Here is a 19,198-nt window from a genome sequence, read left to right as displayed (position 1 = left end):
AAAGACATGCATCATTATGCTCTGTTCAATAGTTTATTGCTCAATGGAAACTTTGAAAGCCTGAAGAGCCTGGAAAAATGTACAAGTTCAAAATGACCATGACTGCCAACCAACCTATACTAATGTACCCTGTGAAACTATCTGGCACAGTCAAAGGAGAGAGCAAAACTTTTCATGATACACAAGGCTAAAACAATTCATATAAAACAACACTACAAAGTAAATAGAACCCTGTAAGCAATACTTAGAACTGAAGAGAATAAGGACAACCAAGAAATTCTAGACAGAAACAAATGAAGCTATAATTTAGTGAAACAGAAACCATAACTAAGGAAACAAACCATCAAAAGATGCAATCTATATATACCTTTCTATAATAGCTGCAAGTATCAATGGTCTCAACTCTCCAATCAAAAGAAACAAGTTAGCTGGATATATTAAGAAACAAAAATCCATATATCTATTGTCTACAGGAATCAGTTTAAAAAGTTGGTAACACCTTCAAGTTAAAGGATAGAAAAATGCATTCCAAGCAAATGGGTTAAGGAAGGAATGGGTTATTTGCATAATGACAAAATAGACTTCAAACTAATTCTATTAAAAAAAAAAAGACAGAGAAGTGTACTTCATTCTAATCAAGAGATAATTTAATCAAGAAAAGGTGACAATATCAAACACATGCACCAAAGTCTGGTACACCCAATTTCATAAAACTTATATGAGTGAAATTCAAGACAGTTTAAAACAAACACAATAATAGAAGGACATTTCAACATCCCACTTTCTCCAACAGATAGGTCATCTGGTAGGAAAATAAACAGATACTTCAGAATGAAATGACATCTTACACTACATGAACCTAACCGACATATACAGATTATTCTATCCAAACACTGAAGAATATACATTCCACTCAGCAGTACATAGAAGCTTCTCTAAAATGGACCACACATGCTGGGACAAAAAGAAAACCTTAACAAATACAGGAAAACTGAAATGATCCTATGCATCCTACCCAACCACTATGCAATAAATCTTAAAGTCAACAGTAAACAAAACTTTAGTAGGTGCATAAATTCATGGAGATTAAACAGCGTATCAATGTATGATGAATAGGTCTAATAAGAAACCAAGAAAGAAATTAAAATACTCCCGGAACTAAATAAAAATTAAAATATTACACAACAAAACCTCTGGGGCACATTAAAAGCAATCCTAAAGGGAAAGTTTCTAGTTGTAAGTGCCTTGAATAAAAAAAAATCAGAAATAGTGTACATAAATGATGCACCTCAGGAATGTGGAAAAATAAGAAAAAACAAAAAACAAAAACAAACTCAAACCAGTATTAAGCAAGAAAGAGGAGTAGTTAGAAAACACAAGATGGACTCCATTGTTTTAAACTTTTTTTTTGTTCATTTGTTTTGGTATTCTTTGTGTTACTGGTTTTTCATTTGTTTGTTTTGATTTTCTTTCTTTTTTTTTTGTTTTGGGGGGTGTTACTTTTTTAGAGACAGAGGAAAAAAAGGAAAAAGAACATGAAATTGTATGAGGAAGAAGGTGAGGAGATTCTGGGAGGAGTTGAGCGACAATAAAATATAATCAAATGTGTTTCATGAAAATTGTTAATATAATAAATAAAAATATTCTAAGAACTCATTCTTTGAGGAAATAAATGAGATTAACAGACAGCAACTAACTAAAAGAAAGAAATGACCCAAATTAGCACAATCAAAAATACAACAAACATCTCCTTACTCCAAATCTTCAGAAGTAAGTATGCAACATGGAGTAACTATAGAAACCAGGAAAGAATAAAGGGAACACAGGGCAGGAGGGGCTGAGAGGGGAACAGCAATAAAATGAAGGTCAAAACGGAAAAATGGGGTGGGGGGTTCCAAGTGGGAAGGGGAGAGGGAGGTCGGTATAGAAGCAGAACGAATGAGAAGTGACAAAACCCACAAAGGTTGTTTGATAAAGCCTTCTTATTTTACAGTTACCTAAATTATACAATTATACATCACACACACACACACACACACACACACACACACACACACACACACTGACAATGCCTCCACAAGAACTACAGATTAACTCTCAGGATCAGGTATGAAAAATCTCCCTTTCAATGATTGGCCAGGGTAGTCCAAGGGATTCCTAAAACAATAAAGAATACTGCTTTTGCTGTTGTTGCCTTTCAGAAGTTGAAGGTAAGCCCCTATTGCTGAAGAAACTGCATGTTTGGGACACAGAACTCAGATTATTTTTATTCAAGCTGGATCTGACCTAAAATCCTTCCTGTGGTTTAGCTTCCCTAGTACCAGGAAACATTATGACACTATGAAAACTCCCAAGAGAAGTATGTTAGAAAGGTTGCTAATGCTGTGGTAAAACCTCCAACTTGGAGACAAAAGGGTTTATTTTTGTTTACACTTCCAGGTAAGGGCCCATCATGAAGGGAAGAAAGGGCAGAAGCTCAATAAGGCCAAAAACCTGGAGGCAGGAACTGAAGCAGAGGCCAGAACTAGCAAGGCTTACTGGCTTGATCCTCACAGCTTGCTTCTCATGGCTTGCTGAACCTGCTGTTTTATAGTACCTAGAAGACCACCTGCCCAGGGGTGGCACCACCCACAGTGAACTAGGTTCTCTGACATTAATCATCAATTGAGAAAATGCTCAATAGGCTTTTCCACAGGCAAATCAGATGGGACATTTCCTCAGTTGACATTCCCTCTTCCTAAATGAGTCTAGCTTGTTTCAAGTTTGACATAAAACTAACCAGTGTAGAAGAGACACAATTAACAATCCCCTTTGAGCTGTGACTCACAAGAGCCACCAGCAGGAGTAAATATTTATAAAGGTGCAACAACAGCTGTTTGTTGAATGGAAAGTTCACTCAATTGGAGAGAAATCATACATAGTACTAGAAACGTAACCAGCTTCCCCTTATCTGGTGAGGTCCTGGATAATAGGAGAGAATCTTCTACTACCACTTGGGTAGACCAATATAACTCCTAACTACATTCTAAAACTTATCCATATACCCACAGACAAATGTATTGACCATCCTTCATTAAAGAAGCTTCTCTTGGGTTGGGGATTTAGCTCAGTGGAAGAGTGCTTGCCTAGCAAGCACAAGGCCCTGGGTTTGATCCTCAGTGCCACAAGAAGAAGAAGAAGAAGAAGAAGAAGAAGAAGAAGAAGAAGAAGAAGAAGAAGAAGAAGAAGAAGAAGAAGAAGAAGCAGCAGCAGCAGTTTCTCTTTACAGCAAATGAAAATCATCACATAAAGTCACAATTGGACACAATCCAAAGATCAAGGATCATGGGGAGGCCAGCCCCAGAGGATACATCTACCTCAAGGGTCCTGCATCCATGGCTCATGGAACATTGTGGGAGAGGTGACGAAAGATGTTAAGATGCTGAATACCAGGATTTCTGCTGTGAAACAGTTTCTCAGAGAAATGGCATAAACAAGACCTGAATAATAGCAACATCAATAAGCATACTAACTGAGAAGGAGGATGTTTTCACAAAGCCTCACCTCTATATAAAGAACTTCAAGCAGTTAATTAATGCTGAAGAGAAGGATGAGTCCCCTTATTGGTTATCCAATACAAAGTGGTCAGCCCTGAAACCATACACAGACAAACAACAAAAACACACTCAGCAGGTTGTATACTGTGTATATGTAACAATAATAATAAATAAAAGAGGCTATCAGTTTGAGAGTGTGGTTGGGGGAGCATGGAAAAAGTTGGAGAGTGGAGACTTGGAAGGGGTTGAGGGAGGGCAGAGAAGGGGAAAAGTGATATTATTTTAATTTTAATTTAAAATGTCTTTAAAAATCTAGGCACAATTTAGAGGCGGATTTCGGCCTCTAGGGGGTGCTAATCCATTCTCCTACCACAGGCATGGGTCTTAGAACCTTAAATGTAGTAGACCAGAAGAGGGTATCCTAGAAACAAAGAATTTGATTTTAAACTGATGCCAGCAGTGCTTAGTTCCGATACAAGTTTTGCAAAACGTGCAAGCCACATGAGGTCATAGGAGGAACGTGCACCTACTTACCAGAACAACCTCAGCTAAGGAAACACAAGCGTGTGTGAGCCCACCGAAACACACACACACACACACACACACACACACACACACACACACACACACACCACTACGACCAGCAGCAGCAGCAGCAGCAGCGGCAGCAGAAGCAGCAGGTTACAAAATATTTGCAAGGCCAAAAAGACTCTTATCTCCCAAGGAAGGGAGGGTCAATAAAAATAATAAGCAATGTGCCTTCTCCTCCAACTTGACCACAGTGAATAGTCACCAAAATTCCAAGCTCTTTTACCCAAGATCCAGCTTCCTGCAGAACCCGTTTGCTAGCCTCATGAATTTTTTCCTTTTCTCTGAAGCACAGACTTCACCTTCTTTTGAGGTAGCTCCACTTTAATTATAACGTGCACCCCATCTCTCGAGGCTGAAGCCCAAGATTTCGAGGAAACTTGGGGAAGTCCATTGCCCCACTAGAGAAGTACAGACTACTGGCAGAGGGACAGGAGGGCACAAGAAGCAGGTTCCCAAACGGCCTGGGCGCGGGAAACAGAAAGGCGAGCCCTGAGCCCTGGCCGGCGGAGTCCTTTTCCACGTGGTGGGTGAGAAAAAAAGCCGTGTGTGTGTGTGTGTGTGTGTGTGTGTGTGTTGGGGGGTGGGGGGGATAGCATGCAAATATCCCCCCGACGCTCATAGCTTCTATGTCCAGGTGGGATAGGCTCTAAAGGGACCAACGCAGCGTTAAGCAAGACATCTGGCTACCGCCTCAGCCTAGGAGCAACGCGAAGTGAGCACAGGGTAGGGGGCTGAGGCAAGGATAATGCAAAGCAGATGACCACAGAGGGCCAAAGCCCCTATCTTGAGGTCTGAAGCAAATCCCGCATTCTAGCCAGGTTTCTCTGATGAGGTGGGTTTCCTTCCAGCACATGGCTACCCTCAGAGCCCCCTTACTCACTCCAGTACCCTGCGAATACCGCACACCCTGCATCCTTCCCAGTGCCACCGCACCTGGATATGGCAGGAAACCTCCGAGTCGTCCAGCAGCCGAATGGTGCATTTCATCTCCTGGTTGAGCGATTTGATGCTGGAGCTCCGAAAGTGAATCATCTTCATAGTCTTCCTGCCTCTCGGCGCACAGTGACAAGAAGCGAACATACACAGCAGCACGCGGGAGCGAGCCGGAGGAAGCGCGGGGCCCGCGCGGCCCTAGTCCACGCGGACATTCACACGCTCTCAATACAGTCCGGGCTTCGGGTGCAGCTCCGCCCAGGGAGACGGCGGCAACCCAGGGCGCCTGCAGCCACCAGCTCGAGGAGCGTCGGTTCCTCCCTCTCCTCCTCAGACGATTCAGTCCCCGCCTCTTTCCGTAGCTAGCTCAGAGGGCACCTCCCTTGGCTTGAGGCTGAGGGCGGCTGGAATCGAGGACCCTCCTAGGGATCGAAGCCGGCGGAGGCAGGAGGCAGAGGACCGGCTGGATCCTGACGCCCAGTATCTCTGGAGGGGCCTCCTCCACCGCTGCTGCTGCGTCAGGATAGGCCCTGCTGCCTTCCTCCTGCTGGCCACCTCCTCCCTCCTCCCATCGTGGTTGCTATAGATGGTCCCTGCCCTGCTGCTTCCCTGGGACTCCAGGGTGCTCTGCACTATAAAATCCCAGGTCCCGGCAGGCAACAAAGTGTGGAGAGCAAGCAATCCACACACCTCCATTAAGCTGGTGGAGGACTGTAGGGCTGGCAGGGAGTCTCAAACAAAGGCAGGAGGCACAGGTATTGCATATGCCCAGGGCCACAGTAACTCTCGGATATTCCTGGAAGATTTCAAAGTCGCTGGTTCAGTTCATCAGATCAGCCCCCTTCTTCCTTCCTTGGGAAGGAATTGTCTTTCTTAAGCAGCGTGATCTTCGATTACAGTATCGCTTAGACACTAGCTAGGAGCCCTATTCTGCACCCGCTCCCCCTTAGAGAGCCTCCTCCACCTCCAGCTGCATAGGAATCTAGTGACAAAGAAGTCTCCATCCTATTTTAGTCTCCTCTCTGGGTGCTGGAAACCCTGGAATTCCCTCCCTCCTACACTCCAGGAATTCATTGCTATCCCAAGGTGCCTCTGCCCCTGTGTGAAGTGCTCTAGGTTCAAGGGGTGGTAGAGAGGCTGCTGCTGTGTAGGTGGGTAGAGCTTCGAGATGGAGGGTGGGATGTCAGGGAATAGGACTTAAATGAAAGCTGCTTTGTTCCTCTATTTCTTTTCCAGTGAAGAAAGAACGGGTGTTAGTGGGAGAACTTGTTGCTAGCTGTCAGTTCTTTCACGGTTTGCCACACATGAAGAGTCCCTTCATCCAAAAGGATATCCTGTGCTATGCAGGGAAGGAGGCTCAGAGGGCATTGGTTGTAGTCTGAATTGCATTTGGAGTTGTCCTTCTGTCTGCACCCTCTTTCGTCTGCTCTTCCAGCAGTAATAATCACCCTATAGTCAGGCTCTGCTTCTCAGTCCTCTAAACTACAACAGCTATCAATCTAAGAGAGCCTAGTGTTCCTTGTCTGAAACCTCTGCCCTAGAGATGATGATGCACGAGGATGGAGTGTTTGAGGTCAGCCTGGATTGCATAGTGAGAATGTCTCAAAAAAAAAAAAAAAACCCGTAAAGAGAGTGTGCATTTAATATAATATTATGTCTTAGTCCCTGTTCTATCGCTGTGCAGAAACACCACGAGACAGACAACTCTTACAGAAGGAAGCATTTAATTGGAGGCTTGCTTGCGTTTCAGAGCATAAGTCTGTTACCATCATGGTGGGAGCATGGAGGGAGCAGTGGCATCACACATGGCACTGGAGCAGTAGCTAAGAGCTACATCCTGACCCATAAGCAGATCGAGAATACATTTAATGTAATATGATGTTTTAGTCACTATTCTATTTCTGTGAAGAAACACCATGACCATGGCAACTTATAAAAGGAAGCATTTAATTAGGGGCTTGACTACAGTTTCAGAAGGTTAGCCCATTATCCTCATGGCAGGAGTATGGAAGGAATATTGGCATCGTGCATGACTCTCTAGCAGTAACTGAGAGCTATATCCTGATCCATAAGAGAGAGAGAGAGACAGAGAGAGAGAGAGAGAGAGAGAGAGAGAGAGAGAGAGAGAAGATATGCTGTGCCTGGCTCTAGATTTGAAATCTCAAAGCCCCAGTTCCATACTTCCTTGAACAAGGTCATCCCTCCTAACCCTTTTAATTCTTCTTAAACATGCCACTCCCTGGAAACTGAGCATTCAAATGTATGAGCCTATAGACACTATTCTCATTCAAACTCAACACATATTATGAGACCTGAATTACGGTTTTGAGATATTTAGATAGTTGTGTGTGAGCTTCCATAGGATAGGAATCGATAAGTCAGATTTGAGGGTCATGGGATGATGCGAACTGCAGCTGTCAGTGCAATGAGACATGAATACAAGACACATTTCTACCTCTAGTCGAGTGAAGGTGGTGTATAAGTTACTTTTCTATTTCTGTGAAAAAACACCATAACCAAGGCAACTTATAGAAGAAAGTGTTTAATGAGGCTTCCAGTTTCAAAGGGTTAGAGTCCAGGATGACAGAGTGAAGGCATGGCAAGAGGAACAGCTCAGAGCTCACATCTCTGAATCAAATAGGAAGCAGAGAACAGTCTGGCAATGGTACCAGACTTTTGAAACTTCGATGCCTCCCCCCATCCCCTTCAACAAGGTCACACATCCTATTCCTTCCTGTGCTGGCTAGTTTTATACTAACTGGACCCAAGCTAGAGTTATCTGAAAGGAGGGAACCTCAATTAAGAAAATGACTCCATAAGACCCAGCTGTATAGAACAGGGATGGAGTGAGAGAGCAATGAAAAAGAAACCATGATAGAGGGAGACATTGTGGGGATAAGGAGAAACAAAGAGGTAGGGAAGTTCCCAGGAATCCACAAGGATGACTTCACCTTAGACTACTAGCAATAGTGAAGACGGTGCCTGAACTAGTCTACCCCGGTAATCAGATTGGTGGATACCTTGTCCACTCATATCCAGACTGTTGTAGGCCCCTCCTACATGTTAGGACCAGGAGGCTCAACCTCAACTTTTTTGCATGCATTTATCTATTTATATTAACTATCCTATTGAATATAGACTCTCAGTCCTGCCAAGTGAATATTGAAGTCCCACTAAGGGCAATAAAGAGAGCAAACTCAACTCACCCCTTAATATGATATGGAAAGAAATTTTCTGCTCAACCTCCACTCATCAAACTTTCATAAGATTCACTTCATATTTATGATGAGAGTGGGAGAGTGCATCTATTGGCACAACTAACTAATGTCTCTGAATAAACTATATGTGCCTCTTTGAAAACATGAAGATTACTTTATTTAGGTTTTTTTTTTTTTTTTTTTTTTTTTTTTTTTTTTTTTTTTTTTTAGTGCCAACATGTATTTTTTGTATGGGCTGCTTGCCCACACGTTTTCAAGTCAGAAGATCACTTTTGGGAGTTTCCCTCCATCTTATTCGAGGCAGGGTTACTCTTTCTTCTATAGTCTACACATGATGTTCTAACATTTAAAAATTCACTACTTTAGCTTTTTAACATAGTTTCCAGGTGTCAAACTCAGCTCACCAAGTTTTCATGGCATTTCTTTTACCCACTGAGCCATCTCACTAGCTCCTCTTGTGTGGTTCTTAAGGAACCTTTGCTTAGCTAAATGAGGCTAAGTGGAGGATCTGCACCAAGTGGAGCTCATGAGTCACACAGAAAGCACCTTTCTTAAAAATTCCAAAACAATAGGAAGATGTAGTAGGATGGCTAACTAGGGATTACTGAAGGTAAAAGGTAAAAAACAATCACTTCAAAGAGCAGAGACAGACGATACCGGAAAACATTCTATTTAATGTTAGGTGGCTGTTAGAGCTGGCTGACAGTCTGATTTTTAATGACACTGTTATTTAATTTACTCACCCTACCAGAGAGTCCATTTCCTTAAAATAATAATGAAGTTGACTAGGAACACAATTGTCTTAGTTGTGTTCCTTATTCTATTATTTTCTAAAATATTAGAGACAGTGCTGAGGTTATTTTTTTGAAGGGGAAGTGGGAGTAGAGATCACTAAGTTGATCACATAGGCAGCTTCCTCTTGTTTCTCCAGAAATCGACTAGGTCCCACTACTCAAAGTCATCTCCAAAGAAAATGATTACAATGATAAATTTCTATTGATGTTTGTATCACTTGGGTTTACTGACAATGCTTGCTAATATTTTGATAACATATTATCTTTCCCTAGAAGCTAGAGGGAGCTGCTATCTGGAGTCTATAGGAAAAGGAGGAGATTTTAGATGTGGGGATCTGATTCACAGAACAGAACAATACACTTCTCAGAGCCTCATTATTAGTCATGCATCTCAGGTGATCTGATTGCCCCCTAAAGCAAGAACTTCCTATCTTGAGGCATATTAGCTATATTGGAGACACTGTCAATGTCAAACCATGTCTATTATACCCAGTATAAAAACTTGACTGTCCTAGTCTCATTCCTCAATTGCCCAGTGAATGATCTCATGCTTTGATTAGTGTATTAGTTGAAATTCTGTAAGGGAACAGAACAGATAGAATGAATGTGTGTGTAAATAATATATATGTACACACACACACACACACACACACACACACACACACACACACCACAGGCTATGATCTGTAAATAATAGATATCTCCCAAAGGAAAGGTCAAGAATCAGGTAGTTGTTCAATCCATGAGCCTGGATGTTTCTGTGAACTCAGTCTGGTGCTGGAGTCCTGGTGAATTCCTAGAGAGCTGTTGGTCTTCAGTCTGTATTAGAATCTTGAAGAAGTAGATTATAAAACCAGCCTCAAAAACAGGATAGATGAACTTGCCAGTGAAAGTGAAGGTAAATGACAAAAAGAGAAAACAAAATTCTTCCATGTATTTTAAAATTATATATATATATATATATATATATATATATTATATATATATATTTACATCATTTTCTCCTTTCCTCCAACCCATCTATTCAACTTCCTTGCTTTCAAATTAATGGTTTCTTTTTTATTTAATTGCTACACACACACACACACACACACACACACACACACACACACATGCACGCATGCACGCACGCACACACACGCACGCACACTACATTCCTATCTATTCAACTCCCTTGCTTTCAAATTAATGGTTTCTTTTTCTTTAATTGCTGCACACACACACACACACACACACACACACACACACACACACACATGCGCGCGCGCACACACGCACACGCACACGCACACTACATTCCTAAATAGAAAAACACAACTTGTTTAGTCTCTGTATTACTTGTGTGTATGTTTTCAAGGCTGAGTACTTAGTAATAAGCGAGTAGGGTGCTCTTCCCTTGCAGAAGACTATTCTCCTACTTTTTTTTCTTTTAAGATTTATTTATTTTGTATACAGTGAGTGTTCGGCCTGCAGGCCAAAAGAGGGCACGAGATCTCATTAAAGATGGTTGTGAGCCACCATGTGGTTGCTGGGAATTGAACTCAGGACCTCTGGAAGAACAGTCAGAGCTCTTAACTGAGCCATCTCTCCAGCCCCTGTTTCTCCTACTCTTGCCATTCCTTAGTTCTTTGTGGTTCGAAATTCTATGGTTGGGGCCCTGCTAGCTTTTGTCTCTCCATATTAGTATATTCATTGATGTTGCCATTGTTCAGGTCTTGTTTAGGCAGCTTTACTGATAAGACTTCATGCCTGTTGTCTATCTGACATATCTAGGAGAAATGATCTCACAGAAAACATTGTTTTCCTTGATTCTTACAATCTTTCTGGCCACTCTTCCACAATAATCCCTGAGCTACAGGCGTAAGAATTGTGTTGTAGGTGTATCAGTCAGAAGTGGGCACAATAAAATCTTTTGTTTTCTGTATTTTATTAGGTTGTGGTTTTCTGTAATTGTCTCAATCTCTTGCAGAGAGAACTTTCTTTGATGAGTGGTAAGAACTTCACTTATCTGTGTGTATAAAGATAAGCCTTTAGAATGCAGTTAGTGGTTATGCTGGTTTAGTAAAGTGGTGGTTGTAGGTTTTCATCCAAGATCCATGACTTTACTAGCCCCAGATAATTGGTTAGCTTCCCAGCATGCTCCATGGTTTCCCTACTGCTGGTGAAAGTTTAAGTCCCATTAGAGAACTGTAGGTTATCACCAAGGTATGTGTACTAATATTGTACCTTTGGTGTTATCATGTCATGATGGTCCCTGTTGTGGTTCAGAGGATCAGGAAGACTATTGAGTAATTTCCTCTTTAGAAATCTTGCATGACTCCTTCTGATACCCTGATAACTAGTCCTCAAGAAATAAACTTTAAGTCAAATCCGGTTCAGGTCCTCTGGGTCTGGTGTCTGAATTTCATGGTGTTTTTGGCAATAGAGACTCATATTTCACATCCGGGAGGCAACCCAAAGCAGCATCAATAGTTCATAATATTTTTGTGTCTCTTTGGCAACTTTGACCAATAACTCAAAAAGGGACTTTTAATGCTTGATGTTGGAATTTTTGGCAGTTAGTCTATATACAGACTTACATGTATTATATGTAATTTTAGGTAGATCAATAATAATATGATGCTTATAGTTTTTCAGATATCCTTGCTATTGTATACCCCTGCCCTCCTTTTCCTTTGTATTTATTTCCCTCTCTCTTTCCTAATTAAATCTCCCCCTTTTTTCCTATTTCATCCTTCAAATCATTTGTACCTTGTTATTTCCCTGTCTATTGTTCCTGTCCACCACCACAGTTCCCTTTTATTTTTCTGCTTTGTACAGTTATTCCTGGTTGTATATCTAAAGACATGGAGCTAGAAACCATAAATGAGAAAGAACATATTATGTGTGTCTTCTTAGTCTGGGTTACCTCACTCAGTATGTTCTAACTCCCTCCATTTACCAGCAAATTTCATGATTATATTTTTTATTTATAGCTGAATACTATTCCAGAGGGTGTATCTATATACATATATATATATATATGTATATATGTATATTTTAAATTAAAAAAATATATATTTGTGTTTTAATTTTACGTACCAGTCATGGGTTCCCCTGTCCTCCCCTCTCCTGCCACCGTCTTCCCCCCAGCCCCTCCCCTCCATTCCCATCTCCTCCAGGGCCAAGACTCCCCTGGGCATTCAGCTCAACCTGGTAGATTAAGTCCAGGCAGGTCCAGTCCCCTCCTTCCAGGCTGAGCAAAGTGTCCCCACATATGCCCCAGGCTCCAAACAGCCAGCTCATGTACTAAGGACAGGTCCAGGTCCCAATGCCTGGGTGCCTCCCAAACAGTTCAAGCTATTCAATTGTCTCACTTATCCAGAGGGCCTGATCCAGTTGGGGGCTCCACAGCTTTTGGTTCATAATTTATGTGTTTCCATTAGTTTGGTTATTTGTCCCTGTGCTTTTCCAATCTTGGTCTCAACAATTCACACTCTTACAGTCCCTCCTCTTTCTCAACAATTTGAGTCCTGGAGCTCCACCTGGGGCCTGGCTGAGGATCTCTGCATCCACTTCCATCAGTTATTGGATGAGAGTTCCAGCTCAACTGGTAGGGTTTTTGGCCATCTGATCACCAGACTAGGTCAGATCAGGCTTGTTCTTGACCATTGCCAGTAGTCTACAGTGGAGGTATCATTGTGGATTTCTGGGGACCTCTCTAGCACTTTGCTTCTTCCTGTTCTCATATGGCCTTCATTCATCATGGTCTGTTATTCCACATTCTCCCTTTCTGTCCTTGATCCAGCTAGGATCTCCTGCTCCCCTAAGCTCCCTCGAACCTTGCTCTTCATTACTCCCATTGTCATCCAGGTTGTTCATGTAGATCTCATCCATTTCTCTGTCATTGGGCGATCCCTGTTTATTTCTTAGGGTCCTGTTTTTTAGGTAGCCTCCCTGGAGTTGTGAGTAGCAGTCTAGTCATCTTTGTTCTACATCTAGTATCCCATTATGAGTGAGTGCATACCATGTTTGTCCTTCTGAGTCTGGGTTACCTCACTCAGGATGATTTTTTCTAGATCCATCCATTTTCCTGCAAACCTCATGATGTCATTGTTTTTCTCTGCTGAGTAGTACTCCATTGTGTATATGTACCATATTTTCTTTATCCATTCTTAAGTTGAAGGGCATCTAGGTTGTTTCCAGGTTCTGGCTATTATAAACAATGCTGATATGAACATAGCTGAGCAAATGCCCTTGTGGTATGATTGAGCATTCCTTGGGTATATGCCCAAGATTGCTATAGCTGGGTTTTGGGGGAGATGGATCCTCAATTTTCTAAGGAAGCTCCATATTGATTTCCAAAGTGGCTGTACAAGCTTGCATTCCCACCAGCAGTGGTTTTGTTCCAGATTAAGATACATCAGGTTTGATCAGCCAAGACCACTTGAAAGGCTTCCAATGACACCATGGCCCAGATGATCCAATATCCACAATGGTTTCAAGGCAACCGGCTCAGAGGTGTACCCTCAGAGACTACTCCATAATCCTAAAATTTTCTTTACCTCCCCATAAAATACAGTGCCCCCTCCAGCAGGAAGTAGTAAGAAAAACTATGCCCAATTTTTCAAAATTATCAAGCTGGCTTTGGAGATGGAATTGGCTCACTCCTTCTCTAAATCCAAACATATTGTTAAAAAAAAAAAAGGTTAAGAGATTCTTGTGTCCAAAATCAGAAGAGCCCTCCAATGTGGGACAGAGAAAAACCAATATTTTTATTTAAATCGGGTTGATTATCAATGTGATCTCTTTCTAAAGAAAAAAAAAGGTGCATATGGTATTTATATAAAAGGATGAAAGGGTAGATTAATGAACTTACTTTTAAAGAACAACAACTTGTTTAAAATGTCTTACATTGGTATAGATTTTAGTCTATTGATACAAATTTAAAGTTAGTTTTGTTATACTGTATATATATTTCTACTCTCATTTGAGGTATTATGTTTATGCAACTAATTTAGACTGTAATGTATAATTAAGAAATACAGATCAATTAGTCTTCTATGACAGTTAAACTTATAGTCATGTGAAGTCTTCTAGGTATACATAGATATATTTCAGATAGACAGGTAATCTTCAAACACTTCAAAGGTCTACAGAATATGGCTTTTAAAATTCAGACTTTCTGGACAGTGAGACATATCTGCTCCTAGCAGCACCAATTTACTTCAGAGAGGAGGACGGGCATTGAAAACACTTCATATGGAGTTTATCTTCACCTTGGCAAAAATAGCCATTTGGACAAGAAACTGTTCTTGCCTGGACTGCTTGGTCAACTGGACATGCAGGACCCATAGAAAGGTGACCACTGAACTTTGCTTGACAAAATGGTCCTTCAGGTTCCCGCTTCACAGAGGAAACTGCCAGACATTCTACCGGACACTAAAAAAAGTGACCAAGAGACTCTAGCCCTGTGGGCTAAAGACAAATGCCCCAACTTTACAAAGGAACATTAGGTGACTGTCCAGGCTGCCAACTGTCTCTGTCTACCCTACAAGACTCCCAAAAGTTGCTTGCATCCTTCTCCCGGTTCTCAGATAATATTATATCCTTCTGAGGTCTTTGATGTGGTTGAAAACTAAATAGTTATAATTTCCTCAATTATGATAAAATATAAGTTAGATATAAAATGTTAGACTCACAAATATAAGATAGATAGGATATCTTCTTTAATATTGTAACTGTAATTCTTGCTTGATAATTGTTTTGTTATATGTAATTTTACTATGTAAAAGTTAAAACCTTCCTTCAAAAAAAAAAAAAAGAAAAGGGGAAGTGCTGTGGATATCGCTCTGTATAAATAAAATGCTGTTTGACCAGTGGCCAGGCAGGAAGTGTAGGCGGGATAAGAGAGAAAAGAATTCTGGGAGGTGGAAGGCTGGGGTGGGGAGATACCTCCAGCCGCCGCCATGACAAGAAAGATGTAAGGTACTGGTAAGCCACGAGCCACATGGCAAAGTATAGATTAATAGAAATGGGCTAAATGTAAGAGTAAGAGCTAGACAATGATAGGCCTGAGCAGTTTAAATAATATAAATGTCTGTGTGTTTATTTTATAAATGGGCTACTACACTACTGGGGATTAGTGGGACCTGGAGAAAGGCTCTCCAATTACACATCCCTTAGCAATTGTGAATAGTACAGCAAAGAATGTGGCTCAGCAAGTATCTGTGGAGTAGGATGTTGAATCCTTCAGACATATGCAAAGGAGTGGTATAGCTGGATCATGTGGTAGATTAATTTTTAGCTTTCTAACGGTTATCCACACTGGTTTCCAAAGTGGCTGTACCAGTTTATAATCCCATCAGCAGTGAATAAGGCTTACTTTTCCCTCACAACCTTTCCAGGAATTTTTTTTGGATATCTTTGTCATTCTTACTGGGATAAGATGAAATCTCAAAGCTTTTTTCATTTGCATTTAACCTAATCTCTAGTAAGAACAACAAAAAAATTAAGATACATTTCAGTCATTTTCATTTCTTTTGGGAAATCTATTTGTTTCAAGATCTCTCTGTTCATATTCCCATCCCATTTTTAAATAGTAACTTGTGGGGTTTGTTTGCTTGTTTATTTAATTCTGTTTCTTGAATTATTTATGTATTCTGGATATTACAAAGATTCTCTTCCATTCTGTAGTCTTCCTTTTCACTTTCACTGATTATTTCTTGAGCTGTGCAGAAGGCTTTTAGGTTCATGATATTATACTTGCCAGTTGTTTGCTTCACCTGGGAAAATGAATTCCTATTTAATAAATCCTTTCCCATACTTATATCTTGTGACTTACTGCTTATGTTTTCCTTAGAATTTCAGGTTTATAATTGAGTTTTTTCATCCACGTGGAGTTAATATTTGTGCAATGGGTTAAACACTTATATAATGTAATCTTTCTTCTTCATGTGACCATCCAGTTTTTCCAGCACTATTTGTTGAAGCTTCTGCTTTTCTCTAGTGTATGATTTTGACCTCTTTGTTGAATATTAGATAGTTTAAGTTACTTGTATTTGCATATGGGTCTTCAGTATTGTTCCTTTGATATACATGCCTGTTTTGTGTCAGGCCCATATTGCTTTTGTTACTATGGCTCTGTAATATATCTTGAGGTCTGGAATAGCAATCAAAGATTATTCTCTTTGGTCAGTACTATTTTGTTTATCCAGCGTCTTTTGTGAGTCCATCAGAATTTTGAGATAGTTCTTTTTCTATTACTGTGAAGAATGAGGTGGAGATTTTGATAGGAATTGAAATGGATTTATAAATGGCTTTTGGTAGAATAGTCATTTTCATGATAGTAATTCTACTGTGAACATGAGACATCTTTACATTTTCCAGTGTCTTTGTCTATTTCTTCAGATATTTCAAGTTTTCTTGTAGAAGTCTTCTACCTCTCTGGTTAGGTTTAACCCTAGATATTTTATTTCTCTGTGGCTATGTGGATGTGATTATGTCTACAACCAAATTTTATGTATTTTTGTTGTTCCAGTCTAGGAAAAGTATTGATTTTTGCAAATTAATTCTGTATCCTATAACATTCCTGAAACTGTTGATTGTTTCTAAAAGCTTACTGGTAGAAATTTGGGGGTCTTGATGTATAGTACCATTCTATCTGAAAGTTGGGAGTTCAATATCTCCCTCCTCCTCCTCTCCTTTTTCTTTTATTTGTAGCTCTTTAATTTCCTTCTCTTGCTTTATTGCTCTTGTTCATGCTTAGAGTATAGCATAGAAACGGAGTGGAGGATAGTGTACAGCCCTGTCTTGTTCCAAATTTCAGTGGCATTGCTTGAAGTTTTTCTCTACTTAAGGTAATGTTGGCTATAGATTTTTAATATATAACTTTTATTATGTTGAAGTATGTTATCTTTAGTTATACTATCTTCAAGAAAGTTTATCATGAAGACTTTTTTTTCTTCAAAGGCTTTTTCTGCACCTGTTGGGATGATCACATGATCTCTCTTTAAGTCAGTTTATGCAGTTCATTATATTTACTGAGTTGTGTATTTGGAACCAGTCCTGCATCTCAAGGTTAAAGACAACTTTATAATGGTGAAAATCTTTTTGATGTATGTTGCAGTCAGTTTGTGACTGTTCTGTTGAATGAACATTTGTGATTCTATGTTAATTGGGAATATTGGCCTGGTACTTTCTTATTTTATTGTTTTGTCTTAATTTGGTCTGGTTATTAGTGTGATACTGGCTTCATAAAAAGTATTTTGGAGTGCTCTTTTTCTCTCTATAGTTCTGTAGTATATTGGATGAATTAGACATCCATCCATTTCATTTATATTTTCCAGCTAAATGGAGAACATGTTTTTGAAGTATTTCCTTATAATATTGTGAGTTTCCTTGGTGTCTTATTGATCTTCTCAAAGGAGACACTCTTAGATTCACTGGTTCTTTGTATTCTTTTCTTTGTTTTTATTTCATCGATTTCATTTCCACTTTTATTATTTCTTGCCATCTAAGGGTTTGAGTTTGGTTTGTTCTTTTTCCAAAATTTTCAGTTACACCTTTAAGACATTTAATTGTACTCTCCCTTATTTTTTTTTTAAATGTAGGTACTTATAGCTATAAATTTCCTTCATAAAACTGCTTTTAATGTGTCCCCATCATCTTGAGGTATTGTGTTTTTGTTTTAATTTCAGGAAATTTATGATTAATTTTTAACCCCTTCATCATACAGTAAATGTGTTGTTTAATATCCATTAGTTTGTTCATTTATTTGGCAAAAGACTCAACAAGAAATAACCTATCTGTCATTGTAATTTCACTTGGCTCCAGAAGACACCTAATTGGGGCATTGTCTCCCCCATCATACAGTTACTTCATTTAAATTATTTTGTATGTATTTGTATATAATATATGTATGTATTTGGGGGAGCTTCTACAATAATAGGTTTCCATATGTTTTTCCAGAGGTCTTCAGTGTCTTTACCTGGTATCTTCCATTCCACCTCTCCAGTTAATCCTCCTAATTTAGGTTTCCCTTCATCTCTTCAATGCAATACATTTTATTCTCCTTCCTTTGGAAGTTCCTTCATGTCCCCTAGTTCTTTATCAAGTACCTAGACTGTGTGATTTTTAGATTGTAGCAAACATATTGAGAGCTTAAAAGCTAACATTGACCTATAAGAGAAAAAAAATACAATAATTGTCTTATAGGGGCCTGGATTACCTCATTCAGGATGATTGTTTTGAGCTCCATCCATTAATCTCTGAATTTAATTTTTCTTATCAGCTGAATTGTATCCCATTGTATACATACACCACATTTTCATTATCCATTCATCAGTTGATGGACCTCTAAGATGTTTCCAGTTTCTAGCTATGATGAAGAGGGCAGCAGTTAATACCAATGAGTAAGTATCTCTGTAGTAGGATGCAGAGTCTTTTGGTCTTTTCAGTATATACCCAAGAGTGGTATAGATGCATACCTAGGTAGATTGATTCTTGGCTTCCAGGAATCTCCAACGTGATTTCTATAGTGGCTGGCTGTAAGTTTGTATGATCTCTAGCAATGAATAAGTGTTCTCCTCTCCTCACATCTTCATCAGGATTTGTTATTATTAGGTTCATTGATATTGGCCATTTTGAGTGGTTGAGATAAAACCACAAGTAGTTTCAATTTGTATTTTTCCTAATGATTGAAGATGTCAAACATTTATTTAACAATTTCTCATCAATTTATGTATCATCTTTTGAGAACTTTGCTTAGTTTTGTACCCTATTTTGTTGTTTTTGAGAAAGGGTCTCACTGGCCCAGAACTCAATATGTAGACCTGGCTCTCCTCAGACTCATAAAGATCCTCTTGCCTCTGACTCTCATGTGTTGAGATTAAAAGCATATGCCATTATGCCTGTCTTTTATCCTATTTATTTTCATTGGTGTTCTGGTTTTGTTATTGTTGTTTTACTGGTTTTTGCCATTGACCCTCATTTAGTCCTTTAATTTGAAGGTTTGGCCTTTTCATGGTATCCTACAATTGCTGTATTTTTTTCAGTTTTAATTTTTTTCATATTCTTTGTTTATTTTATTTAGATCCTCTGCTTTTTCTTTGAGTCTTGATAGTCTGATAGTCTATCTTCTTCCTGA

General features: G+C 39.7%; 1 protein-coding gene across 3 annotated transcripts in view; it reads right to left on the bottom strand.

The window, feature by feature from the left end:
- Frmd3 (FERM domain containing 3) overlaps window positions 1–5,564 on the bottom strand; it is a 220,515-nt gene extending 214,951 nt beyond the window's left edge. For all 3 annotated transcript variants that reach the window (XM_036179147.1, XM_036179146.1, XM_036179145.1), the window contains exon 1: window positions 5,061–5,564. In XM_036179147.1, coding sequence (XP_036035040.1) covers window positions 5,061–5,207 — 147 coding nt within the window. In that variant the 5' untranslated portion in view covers window positions 5,208–5,564. The remainder of the gene's footprint in view (window positions 1–5,060) is intronic.
- Between the last annotated feature and the right edge of the window lie 13,634 nt (window positions 5,565–19,198).

The sequence above is a fragment of the Onychomys torridus genome, chromosome 2 (genome assembly GCF_903995425.1).
Source record: "Onychomys torridus chromosome 2, mOncTor1.1, whole genome shotgun sequence".
NCBI classification, from domain to species: domain Eukaryota; kingdom Metazoa; phylum Chordata; class Mammalia; order Rodentia; family Cricetidae; genus Onychomys; species Onychomys torridus.
The sequence above is the reverse complement of the archived record's forward strand: the minus strand, read 5'-3'. Positions and strand labels throughout refer to the sequence as shown.